General features: G+C 47.4%; 1 protein-coding gene across 2 annotated transcripts in view; it reads right to left on the bottom strand.

Moving 5' to 3' along the window:
- Positions 1-13,699, bottom strand: part of MATN2 (matrilin 2) — a 61,443-nt gene that overhangs the window by 16,520 nt on the left and 31,224 nt on the right. For both annotated transcript variants that reach the window (XM_079984716.1, XM_079984715.1), the window contains exons 8-9: positions 4,024-4,146; positions 1,103-1,225 (exon numbers count right to left, since the gene is read on the bottom strand). In XM_079984716.1, coding sequence (XP_079840842.1) covers positions 1,103-1,225; positions 4,024-4,146 — 246 coding nt within the window. The remainder of the gene's footprint in view (positions 1-1,102; positions 1,226-4,023; positions 4,147-13,699) is intronic.

The following is a 13,699-nucleotide window of genomic DNA, read 5'->3' as shown; positions in this document are numbered from 1 at the left end:
TTCGTCTTGCGAAGCAAGCCCATTGACAGCTTAGCGGATTAGCGCTATTAGCGGTTTAGCGGCTTTTAGCGACCAGCTGTTAAGCGGCTTATCAGTGGATCAGCTGATAAGCGGCTTAACAGCTTAGGAAAAGGGGGGAAAAGGGGGGGGAACCCGCAGGAACTCGCAAGACATTTTCGTCCTGCGAAGCAAGCCCATAGGGAAATACGTTTTGCGAAGCGCCTCCAAAACGGAAAACCCTTTCGTCTAGTGGGTTTTCCGTCTTGCGAGGCGTTCGTCTTGTGGGGCACCACTGTACCACCCAAAGATTCTCAAAATTAGCTGAGCGGGGAAAGGGAAGTTATTATCACTCATTACTAGTGATATGGGGAATTGTTAAGGAATGGTCCAATGAGCCCTCCCCCCTTTTAAAATTTAGGCTGTGTACACACCAAAGTGTTAATGCACATATAAGTTGCACATATTTGTTTTTTCCTTGTGCAAGTTCATCTACACATGAGGACTTTCAATTGAATTCTGTCTCATTTTCCCCTATCCACACAGGTAGGGTTTGCTTGATGGGGTGTATTCACACTGTGTGCTGTTTCCCCTTCCCCTCAATTAGTACTAACCCACCCACCCTGAGTTTCACAAACCTGGGATCCATTGTGGACATACAGGCAGGTGTTGTTTACCTTTGCATGCATGCTTTTTTTTTTTTAAAGATACAAGTCTTCCAATACATCGGACTCGGATAAAACAGTGGGTTGAAACAAAAACAAAAAGGTGTATTATGCCTGGCCTCACTAGCAGCCCACTGAGGAATGCCTAACTAACAGAAGTAAAGGGTGGTGTGATATGGCACACATGAAAATAACAGGGAATGTCACTATCAATTTTAAAGGGCCAGCTTGGAATATGGGACTATGAAGCTTTGTTTCTGTTTACTGGCTCAAGATTCCAATCTGTCTGCTTTAATTATGGATTCCCAAAAAACCTGAGTGCATGCTATAATCTCGAGCTTTCCTCAAAATTGCCTTTCAGAACAGAATTAAAAAATTCAGCACATTAACTCACCTTGTTTTTCTCTAATTATAAGCAATAACCAAATCAAGAGACTTACGTGAACAGGTCTTTAGATCCTCATTAATGATGAAACCTTCGGAACACTGGCAAATGTAAGAGTCCTTGGTGTTCAGGCACAGATGCTCACAGCCATGGTTTGACTCTGCACAGTGGTCTTTTCCTGGATTGTTACGTATCAGCAATGGCAAAGAATGCATTGGAATGTTAAAGCATTTTTAAAGCCCAGAAGTGAAAAATATGCAAGGAACAACCATCAGCAAAGCCCACCATTGTAAACTGTGACTTTGTTAAAACTTTGCACAGAATGGACACAGAATGTACTTTCTGCATTTCACTGTCATGTGATCCCATTGTTTTACACCTGCACCCATATATATACAGTCGTACCTTGGAAGTCGAATGGAATCCGTTCCAGAAGTCTATTTGACTTCCAAAATGTTTGGGAACCAAAGCACGGGCTTCTGATTGGCTGCAGGAAGCTCCTGCAACCAATTGGAACCTGCATCAGACGTTCGACCTCCAAAAAAAGTTTGAAAACTGGAACACTCACTTCACGTTTTTGATCGTTCGGGAGCCTAAACGTTTTTGGCAACTAAGCCATTTGAGATCCAAGGTACAACTGTATACCTGAAAACTGAGGGAACATCTGATCAAGTGTACTCTATTATATGAACAAAGCAATCCAAAGCAATCCACTCCCTTACACTGGGTGGATGGTGGACTGGACTACTGTTTACATTTTTTGAGCAGAAGTCATACTTGGTAAAGTCACCACAACATGACATTCACAGTGAAATCTTCAGGATTAACTGTGTAGCAGAATTATAATTTAATCATATGAAATGAGGAAACCTAACATCACCATTTTGCAAATTAGCATGACTGCTCAGCTGTTGCAGGGGAACTTCCTAACAGAGGAGAGAGAATGCCAGATATAGATGCAACAGAGGATTTGTTAAGGTTTAAAGCATGGACTGTTTGTTTCTCATGCGAAGGAACAACTGGGAGGTGCAGCTGATACGTGCTTTTATGAATGTACATTTCTCTCTATGCTGGCTCTGGCAGTACAGAGCAAAACGCTTTTTTTTTCCTGGGGGGAAAATAGATCCAAGAGTCAGAGCAAGAGAGAGAGCGAGAGCGAAGGGGGAAGAAATCCCCTTTTCAAACAAACTCCTCTGTTAACTTTCTGCTAGCAGACATTCTTTGCTATTTTTATAGCTCACTCTTAGAACCATTTCAAATAGGCAAACAGTCTGCACAATTCCTCCAGACTGTGCCTAAGTACAGGAATGGGATGGAAAAGTGCATTATATGAGCTCACGCTACATGCAAGGGAACACCCTCTTTGATTTCTATGACTAGAATAGAGGCTATTCACTTGCATGACCTGACTTTTCAGGGCTAAACCCGAAAGAACACCAGGGGATCTGTGATCAGATTTCCTGCGTTTTTTATTGGTAAATAATGCCACAAGAAGGAGATTGTGGTTTGACGTGTAGTGTTGAGGAGAGGTGATTTTAAAAAACCAAAACCTGTTTCTGTGTACCATTTTCTCAATATGTATTGCCTCCCTGAAGCTTCAGTTGGTTCAGGGTGGAAACTCGTGGTACCATGGAGGAACCTATAGGCTTTCTCTTGCAGAGCAAATAGCAGTCTGGGGGCAGATTTTGCATCAGGAAAATGTTACAGGGAGAAAGGATTAAAAATCTCATCCTTAGTGCCATAGTCCTCATCCTAATCCTACCCCTCCTGTACAGTGGTGCCCCGCAAGACGAATGCCTCGCAAGACGAAAAACCTGCTAGACGAAAGGGTTTTCCGTTTTGGAGGCGCTTCACAAAACGAATTTCCCTATGGGCTTGCTTCGCAAGACAAAATGTCTTGCGAGTTTTTCCGACTTTTTTTTCCTCCCCCCTTTTTTCTAAGCCGCTAAGCCGCTTATCTGCTTATCCGCTAAGCTGATAAGCCGCTAAAAGCCGCTAAAAGCCGCTAAGCCGCTAATAGCGCTAATCCGCTAAGACGTCAATGGGCTTGCTTCGCAAGACGAAAAAACTGCTAGACGAAGAGAATCGCGGAACGGATTCTTTTCGTCTTGCGAGGCACCACTGTAGCTGCATTTACCTTTTTTTTTTTTAAAAAAAGGAGACTTTGGGACTGATGATAGATATCCTGATTTCAGAGGCACTGGGTTTCGCGTGACATGAGGGGGGGAGGGGCTCGTCGCATGAGTGACATCACACATGCGACACAGACGTATGACATCACACTGCTGGATCAGACCAAGGCCCATCTAGTTCAGCATCCTGTTCTCATACTGGCCAATCAGATGTCCAGTGGAAGCTCAAAAGCAGAACCTGATTGCAACAGAGCACTCCCCACTTGTGATTCTTAGCAACTTGGCAGTCCAAATCATATTGCCACTTACAGCAGAGACAGAATACAGCCTTCATGGCGAACAGCAACTGATAATCTTATTCTCCGTGAATTTGTCTAATTCCCTTTTAAAGCTATGCAAGCTGGTAGCCATCATTACTTCTAGAGGGAGTGAATTCCATAGTTTAAGTGCCATGTGGACAACTACTTAATATGTGGAGTTGCAAAAATAAATCAGTAAGTCATTTTTTTGCGTAAGAGATGCCTAAAGCAAGGAAACAGAGAGGCCAAGAACCAGTAACAAAACACACACACTGCGTGCTCTCTTATTATCTGCACTTTCTAAGATAAGGACCTAAAATACATCCAGCAGTAAGGCATTCCTCTTTCTAGAACTTTGCAGCAAGTTTGTTTGTTAAAGAAATATATTTAAATCACATGCTGGCATTATCTCAGCTTATGCTGAATCTTGCTAGCTTTACAAAAGCCCATATTTATAAAAGCCTGAGGAGATCTGTAGCATAAGTTTGCTTCAGAACTCTGTCCAGTATACAGATTAACTCCACCAGAATGTCTGACATACTCACTTCTGCATGTTTTGCGGTCACGGTTCAGAGTGTATCCAGCTCGACATCTGCAAGTATACCCGTCTTCTGTGTTAACACATTCATGTTCACAGCCATGTTTTCCCAAAGCACAGACATTTATTCCTGTGGTAAGGAAAGGAAAACATGTAATGGAACAATGCTGGAACATAATTGTTTAAAAATAATACTTAAGAACCATCGTGTAAAACTATTAAAAACACCTCACCTTCCAGTTTGGTGCTAGACACCAAAAGCAAAATTAAGAGTTCACTAGGACTGTTTGCATATGCAAGAGACAGTATCAGGAGGACAAGAGCTTTCAAAATATTTGGCTATTGCAGAGAATATCTGTGTGTATTGCACTTGATACGGTTTGTTTATGTAGAGTTCTTGGCTGATTTTAGCAGGTCCAGCATCACTGCTTAGCACACCCAGTAGAATACCTGCTGAAACCCAATGATGCCATTAGTGATGACATTGCCTACTGGGGCCTCCACTGCACCTGCCATCTTATTTTTCCCAAAATGCAATGCTCCACAAAATTTCATTTTTGATGTGGTGCATTGTGGGGGGAAGGTGACAAACCATGGTTTGCAAAACAACAACAACAACAACAACAACATGGGGACTGCTATGCTTGTTTGTTCTACTCATAAAGTGCAGGACTGATTTGAATTGCATTTCATTTTGGGAAAACTAAGACAGGGTCGGCAACTTTAACTGTTGGCAGTAGTGGATGGTGTGATGGGGCTACAGTGCTCATCTGACCTCCCATCTGTCGTACTGCTGCTGCTTACAGGCAAGGCGGCAACAAGGAAGGCATGGTAAAGGTAAAGGTAAAGGTAAAGGTAAAGGTAAAGGTAAAGGTAAAGGTAAAGGTAAAGGTAAAGGTAAAGGTACCCCTGACCATTAGGTCGAGTCGTGGCCGACTCTGGGGTTGCGGTGCTCATCTCGCTTTATTGGCCAAGGGAGCTTCCGGATCATGTGGCCAGCATGACTAAGCCGCTTCTGGCGAACCAGAGCAGTGCACGGAAACGCCGTTTACCTTCCTGCCGGAGCGGTACCTATTTATCTACTTGCACTTTGTCGTGCTTTCGAACTGCTAGGTGGGCAGGAGCAGGTTTCAAACTGCTAGGTTGGCAGGACCGAGCAACGGGAGCTCACCTCATCGCGGGGATTCGAACCGCCAACCTTCTGATCGGCAAGTCCTAGGCTCAGTGGTTTAGACCACAGCACCACCCGTGCCTCTCTAGGAAGGCATGGTAAAGGTAAAAGGTAAAGGTACCCCTGCCCGTACGGGCCAGTCTTGACAGACTCTGGGGTTGTGCGCCCATCTCACTTAAGAGGCCAGGGGCCAGCACTGTCCGGAGACACTTCCGGGTCACGTGGCCAGCGTGACATCGCTGCTCTGGCGAGCCAGAGCCGCACACGGAAACGCCGTTTACCTTCCCGCTGGTAAGCGGTCCCTATTTATCTACTTGCACCTGGAGGTGCTTTCGAACTGCTAGGTTGGCAGGCGCTGGGACCGAGCAGCGGGAGCGCACCCCGCCGCAGGGATTCAAACCGCCGACCTTTCGATCGGCAAGTCCTAGGCGCTGAGGCTTTAACCCACAGCGCCACCTGCGTCCCTACGGAAGGCATGGTACAAACACACAAATGGGAGTGCCAGATAGGCTCCACCACACCAACCTCTCCCTTCCACCTCTACCTCTCAGTAAGCAGCAGTAGCAATGTTGCTGACTGGAGGTCAGGTGAGTGCTGCCTTCTCTCCATGATGTATGCTGCTGGCTCTTGGAGTTCCATTTGGCTGCCCCCTACCAAGAGCCTGTTAGAATGCCCCTTCCGACCTTCAGGAGGAGGGGGGGTTGTGGGATCACGACCCCGCCCACACTCACTCTGCGAGGCTGGCGTCAGCCTCGCAGGAGACAGGGATTCACCCAATTAGCATACCCTGTGGTGCCAGCCAATTGGCTGGCGGCAGGGGCGGGCCTTCCTAGGGCCACGTAAGGTCAGGGCAGCCCCTGGCTCGCCCCCTTTCTTCCCTGGAGACGACGCAGTTTCCTCCTTTCCTCCTTTTTTTCCTCAGTTCCTCCTTTTTCCTCAGTTTCCTCCTTTTTTTCCTCAGTTTCCTCAGTTCCTCCTTTTGCTTCTCCCCCTCTCTCCCCATGGTTTGAATGCTCTTTAATCAGCTGATTTTACACGGTCTCCGTTCTGCCCCCCTTGTTTCTCCCCTCTCCCCGGCTAATTTAAACAGTCTCCATTCTGCCCCTTCGTTTCTCCCCTCTCCCCGGCCAGCCCTCACGTTTCCCGCATATCAGCTGTTCCTGCTTGTGGGAGATCTTATCTGCCTTGCCTGGAGCGTTCCTGCCTTGCTTCTTTGTTGCCTTTGTTCTTGAGCTGCAGGGCACCTCGTGGAATATGCTGTAGCTTCACAGAAAAAGCTCCCTTTCTTTTACAGGGAATTTTCAGCATTCGCTGCTGGTGTTGCTTGATTTCTAAACTGCTTGATTTTCAGGAGTTGTTATCTCTATTTTTGTGGGGCTTTTCTCCTTCTGGGGGTTTCCCCCTTTGCGCTCCATTCCAGCTGCTGCAGTTTAACACCGGAGCTGTAATTGAGCTAAAATCACTGTGTGTGTGTGTTTGTGTGCTTTCCTTCCAGCATCTCTTTCACGTCTGTAGTTTTACAGGAAGCTCTGTGTGTTTTTGGTGCAAGTTCCCTGCCCTCAGGAGCTTGCCTTGCCTGCTGCTGCATGCCCCCTTCAGAAGAATTTATTCAGCTTTGTGGAGCTTTTTATGGTGATCCGTTGCCTGCCCTCGGCTGCTGACTGCCTGTCCTGCAAGGAGCTCAAGGAAGAACGGCCGTTCGGAGGACGCAGCGCACCCATCCAATCAGGTTTTGCTGTTGGGGCTTCATGCTTTAGCTAGGGGTTTGTGCAGGGGAGCGTGGTGCAATTAGGTGGATGGCAGCTGCGGGAGGAGAGCGGGCTGCGTTTGGTGCCGGTTGTGTTTCATTTTCCTGCTGGGGTGAGGGGGCAGAATTTCTTGTCAAATAATAATTTCAACAGCATTCTTGAGGGGGTGAGTTTCTACAGGCTGTTTTATTTTCGCGCGGAAGTTTAGACTTGGAAAGCATCGGAAGCAGCTGTGCCGTTGCCGGGCAACCACCGTGCCCCTGCCGCCATTTCATCCGCCCACATGGCCTTCCGGGCGGTGGCCATTTTACTATAGGCACTCCACCTGGGAAGTAATTTTAAAAACCCTACCTTTTAAGCCTAACCGGCGGAAAAACCAGGGAAATAATTAATGTTCATAAGGGGTACGTGGGGAATGCCTGCAGGTTTTGCTCTTGCGGTTGTGGAATTTTTTCAGTGTTAAAGGGCTAGCGTTAAGTGTTTCCGCACATGTTCCTTGTCACTAGGCAGTGGGAACGCATTACGGCCGCCATTTTGATTGCCCACGTGGCCTTGCAGCGGCGGCCATTTTAGGAGAGGCAAAACCACGTGGGATCTACTTTTTGAGTGCCCCTCACTTTCTATTTGGTTTTAAATTCAAAAGCAATATAAACAATATAAACAAAGGAAATAAACATAAGCAATATAAACAAAGGATGATAGCGCAACTATTAATAGAGCCTAGCTTATATATGAGCATGCAAGGGGCTGCAGGGAGCCCCTCCTCTTGGTGCATAAGCTTGTATAGAGCTGGCTACAGCGTCTCTGGCTAGGCTAATCTTAGAATTAATATCCTCTAATTAATTTGACTGCTTTTGTTTATACTTACACTCTCGAGAATTTCATTCTGGGAATTTATGAAACACATTTAAATCAAATTGAAGCATTAGTGCATAGTATATTGGAATTCAAATTATTTCATTCAGCTTGCGGTGCTCTGTGGAGCTGTGTCATTTACTCTCTGCCTAGGCTTTAAGTTTTATAATTTGGTATAGTTAATTCATAGTTATAAGGAAAAGAGATCCAGGTTTTACGTCATTTGATTTATTAAAGGGTTTCTTCGCCTGCAATCTCTTGCGAGCTTTGCATACAGGTTATAGGGAATCTAAAGCAAATAGCTCATGCCTCTTTTACGTTCATCTCTTTCTGGTATTTCATCAGTTAGTTTATAAGTATATATTTAATCTGGCAATTTTAAATCATTTGGTTGATTTTGATAATAGTGCTTAAGGGCTTTTGGGAGCTTTGCTTTGCTTATAGGTTTGTTGCATAAGTCAACTTATCATTTTTCACTGCTGTATTGCTGGGTTACAATGTATAATTCTACCTCTAGCTTGCTGCATAGCTGCTGACATTAGTATTCCTCTAAATACATGGCTTGAGGTGTGGGCTGGTATTTTGGTCTGCTATCCAGTGCAGATAATAATGAGCTACGGTGATATTGTTTGCAGCTAAATACAATTTGTTGGAGATTAGTTAGGCATCTTTGATTCCTTTAAACTCACCAGTGCAGACAATACTGAACTACCGTGATATTGCTCGCAGCTCACGCATATAATCCAAGCTAGTTGGCGTTGATTTTACTGAACCAGGCTAATTAAGGGTATCAAACTATGTCTGCTCAAAATGCCGCTATATCTGGGGTGGCACAAGGGAACCAGGAGGGGTCCCAGGCTTTGTAATGCCTGCTGTATCTGGGGGGGGGGGCATAAGGGAACCAAGAGGGGCCTCAGGCCTTCGTAGTGCCTAGTAACCCACATACTTTGGCACAGTTTTTCAATGCTTTTTAGACATTTTATAGGCAATATAGGCCCGCAGGCCAGGTGGCAGCGGCACCTCTTGCGCTCACCCAAGAATGCATCCCGGATACGCCACCTAACGTTGTGGACCGCCCTGGCACCTCCGCGGCCACCGCAGCAGTGCTGAGAGCAGCCAATGATTCAACAGTGGGTCCTGTGTCCAAGATGGGTCAGGGTAGCCTCCTGTGCCCTGCAACCCACAGGCCTAGTCAGTGTTTCCTCTGCTTTGGAAACCTTTTACCAACAATTCAGGCCCATGGTCACTACGGCCTCTTCCGAAATAGTGAGGAGCTCCTTTGCACTTTGGCCTCCTTATTTAGGGTTCCACATTCGGGTAGCAATCCATTTATGCATCCTCACACATAATTACGGTCTACGTGTCCCTGGGTTTCCAATGACAGATCCTCGGGAGGTAGGGCTCATGCTTACAATTATAACCTTTCTGCCTCTCAGTATACCCCAGACTTTCCCAGTATTCCACAGGGAATGCTGTGGAAGGGAGAAAGAAGTCTAAGTAAGAAGAAGCATTCGGCCGAGAAGAGCAAAAGAAGTAAGCCTTCTGATGCCGAGGACGATTCAGAAAAGCTTCCTGCTGCCCACCACCTGCTGCGTTCCGAGCGACCAGAATTACTGGATGGAGCATATGGGTCCCTATGTGGGAAAAGGAAAGTCGGAAAATTTGAAGCCAAGCGAGTCCCTCACCATGAGGTTTGCGGGGAGTACAACACGGGTGTGTGCCAAGGGCCAAATTGTAAGTATGTGCATGAATGTGAGAAGTGCCTAGGTAACCACCCAGCGTCTTCGTGTTTTAAAGGTAAACAGCCTTTTCCGGGCAGCCAGGGGGCATTTCCATCAGGGGTCTTGAAAAGCTCACAGACCCGCCAAAAAGAACAGCCAGAAACTGGTATCAATTTGGCCCTTGACTGGGATGTTCTCTTCTGTTGAGCTCTCACCTCTTAGAACCCTTCTCGATAGATACCCTAAAATAGAGGCAGCAAAGAGTTTCTCTTATGGCCTCAGGATCCTCATTTCATTACCCCCTAACTCGGGGAACCCCCCCCCCAAACCAAAGAATCAGTTCGGGAAGTGTCCCGTCTAAACAATTATCGCACTCCTAGAGTGGCAAACCTGTCCCGGACCTTTGACCTTTAGTGCTTAGAAATAAACATCTACTTCTCTAACAAATTTACCCCTGGGGTTAACAAGGGCATCACGGATGCACAGGTGCAGCGAATTGCCACAGCCATTCCGGGAGCACCTTTGGAGCCTTGGGAACATGATGTCCTGAAGGGAGTATTAGCTTCAGGAGCCCCGCCCACGCTTAGATCTTTTAAAAGGGCTTGGGTGGACTTTATGGAGTTTCAAGGCAAACTTATAAAATAATAATTATAAATATGATAATGATAATAATAATAATGACAATAATAATAATAGTAAAAAAAAAAAAAAAAAAAAAAAAAAAACCTACGCTTGACACACCTCAAGGTAAATTAAAAAATCCTAAGCTTCACACGCCTCCTACCAAGGCTGAAGCTCTGCAATACTTGGTACATTGGAGAGTGCTGGGTCGTGCAGCAAAGACTCTTAAACATCCAGTAGGCGGCAATCTCCTTTTTCTGTAAGGTTGTTTAATCCAGAGACCCTGGTGTGGCCTTCTTAGTGTAAAGGGCACTGTGGGGCTGGCGCAGGCCGCAGCCTCCTAAAAGTGATGGTAGAAGGCCCTTAACTTATGACATTCTATGCTAATTCATAAATAAATAAATAAATGTAAAATAATAATAATAATAATAATAAACCATAAAAAAAAAACAAGAAGAAAGAAAATTAAGAAGTATCTGTTGGTCCGAGGACAAGGCCCAGTTATTTACAGCTGCATACTCCATTGCCTTTGGCGTTATGCGCAGTGGCGAAGTGGTTTGTAAGGGCCAACCAGATTCCATTGCCCGAGGAAGTTTGAGAGACCTGACCTTGTTCAGATCCAATTTAGTCCTGCATGTCCAATGTTCCAAAACCGATCAGCAGTAAAGGACACTAAACAATTCATGTACATGGGACCAACCGTCTCAGGTCCATCCCTCGAACATTGGGATGGCTCCGGCCTTGCACGGCATCAGTCCATGCACGTTATGCGAAGGGCGATTGCTGCCTGAGGTTTACCCTCAGCTAAATTCACGGTTAACTCCTTTCGGATTGGGGCCGCCACCACAGCAGTGCATTTGGGACTCTCATCTGAAAGGATGAAGGACTTGGGGGCAGTGGAAGTCTGATGCATTAAGGGAAGTCTGATGCATATAAAGGATATATTCATAAGACCTTGTGATTGTTCACAGTATACCTGACCTGGCTTTGTTACCTTCTTTTGCTTTCAGGTGACGTTGTGATGCATATTTGGAGTATAGGCCCTGCACCGTCCACTGGGATATAAACCATGCCGCTAATGGGGACCTAGGGTGCAGGAGCTACGAGGGCGCGCATCTGGATAATCGGGCACAGCATGGTGCATTGGGCCAGGGTCCGCGCCATCAATTCCGGTCTCGGGCCGCACCTTAGCTACATAAATATATCTTGGATCTCTTGAAGGAGAATGCGCTGGGCCAAAAATGTTGCCCGCTATTAGGGCCAGAGCGGCGGCGGAGGGGCCCCCAGATGCTTTAGTTAACCAATTAGGCGAAAAGTGTTAGCTTACAGAAAGGCAGTCGACTTGATGTGGCATATCTTTAGTGACTTGGAGGAACTTAAGGCCTCTTACCCAAAGTCACTACTATTTTATTTGGGCCTCGTGGATGGAGAGGCGGGTCTTGAGAGATTGCAGGTGCCCGATAGCCATAAACAGGGCTAGGAAAGCCTGGCATTGGGCGGTGGTGCGTAGAGTGGCAGCCCTGGGTGGGAGTGGCATTGAGGGCCCACCCAGTGCCTGGTCATCCAGCTGAGCGAGAACGACTTGGCGTATAGGAAAGGGGTGGACTTGATATGGAACATTATCAATGACTTGGAATTGTTGAGGGCATCCCATGAAAACATTACAATAATCTGGTCATCTTTGCTGGAAAGGCGATGTTGGCGGGATGCAGAAAAACCCGTGGCTGTGAACAAAGCTAGGAGGATTGTGGAGCGCATGGTGGCTCGTAGAGTGGCCGCATGGGGCGGTCGGGTCATTCAGCACCCATGCATACGGTTTGACAAGGAAATGCTTTATCGCTGGGATGGCGTGCATTTATCGCTGGGATGGCGTGCATCTATCTGATGCTGGCAATGTTATTTGGTTGGCAGATAATTTTCAAGGCCTTAGGGATTGGTTACAGGTCTGAGGGTATTGGCGGCGAGCCGGCTTGCGGCTCGGTGGCGGTAGGCATTGGCCGGGGTATTATCATGCAGATGAGGTTGGGGGGGAGGAACGCCATCACCTCCCCCAATGCTTGAAGGGTAGTTCGTTAAAGGACTCCGAGGGGCGACGCCTCGTCCGAAACCTACGGAGGCTAGGGCCTAAAGCGCGCCCCCGAGCGGTAACCCATCGGGGAGCGCCTAGGGATATGCATCTCGGGTGGCTCCCCCTGTTGGTGTTTAACCCTTCCCGGTCAGACCGGATAGTCGGTTAGGGCCAATGCCTAAAGCCAATACCCTTCTTTCCTGTAATCAATAAAGTTGTGGCCATTTTCGCCCATTAACCTAAAACTCTGTGTCCGTTGTCTTCATTTATTCCACCTGTGGGGGGGGAGGGAATAGCCACACAATGCCCCTTCCGACCTTCAGGAGGAGGGGGGGTTGTGGGATCACGACCCCGCCCACACTCACTCTGCGAGGCTGGCGTCAGCCTCGCAGGAGACAGGGATTCACCCAATTAGCATACCCTGTGGTGCCAGCCAATTGGCTGGCGGCAGGGGCGGGCCTTCCTAGGGCCACGTAAGGTCAGGGCAGCCCCTGGCTCGCCCCCTTTCTTCCCTGGAGACGACGCAGTTTCCCACCCACCCGCCCTTTAGGTTTTGCCACTGACCTTGCTATGGGCTTCGGCTGGTCGCCGCAAGGGGCCTGGTAGGAGTTTTTCCATTTGGCTAATTGGCTGGTTTTGTGAGCCACTTGGTTTTTTCGCCTACCTCGTAGCAAATCGTCACAACTCCCTCGGTTTTGGCGGTAGGCATTGGCCGGGGTATTATCATGCAGATGAGGTTGGGGGGGAGGAACGCCATCACCTCCCCCAATGCTTGAAGGGTAGTTCGTTAAAGGACTCCGAGGGGCGACGCCTCGTCCGAAACCTACGGAGGCTAGGGCCTAAAGCGCGCCCCCGAGCGGTAACCCATCGGGGAGCGCCTAGGGATATGCATCTCGGGTGGCTCCCCCTGTTGGTGTTTAACCCTTCCCGGTCAGACCGGATAGTCGGTTAGGGCCAATGCCTAAAGCCAATACCCTTCTTTCCTGTAATCAATAAAGTTGTGGCCATTTTCGCCCATTAACCTAAAACTCTGTGTCCGTTGTCTTCATTTATTCCACCTGTGGGGGGGGAGGGAATAGCCACACAATTCCTGTTCCATGACTGCAGTCATGGGATTGTTGTCTGTCACATTATGGTATATGTTTTGACTCCACAGAGTGGGAAGTGACAGAGACAGGATGTTTATGTTACTGTGTTCCATGAAGTGAGACTACTGTCCTTTGTTCATTCTCTTTGCTGTCTGATGCTAGAGAGAGAGGGAGCCATGTTGCAGTGCTCCGTGTGTGTTTATATGTAAATAAAGTAGATTAGCCAACGTGCTGAGTTGCTTAGGTCTGTCACGCAAGCTGCGAACACTCTGTGGATCCCTAAGTGTGCCGATGTCTGTTGGCATCAGTCGCTGTGATGTTCGGGCTGAAGAAAGCTTTTGAAGCTCCCAAACGATTGACCAGGAGGGAGAGAACATGCCAGTCAGGCATGTGTCTCTACCAGGGTCCTAC

Source organism: Podarcis cretensis, assembly GCF_951804945.1.
Source record: "Podarcis cretensis genome assembly, chromosome: 7".
NCBI lineage: Eukaryota > Metazoa > Chordata > Lepidosauria > Squamata > Lacertidae > Podarcis > Podarcis cretensis.
Note: the sequence above shows the minus strand (reverse complement) of the source record. Positions and strands in the feature narration are given on the sequence as shown.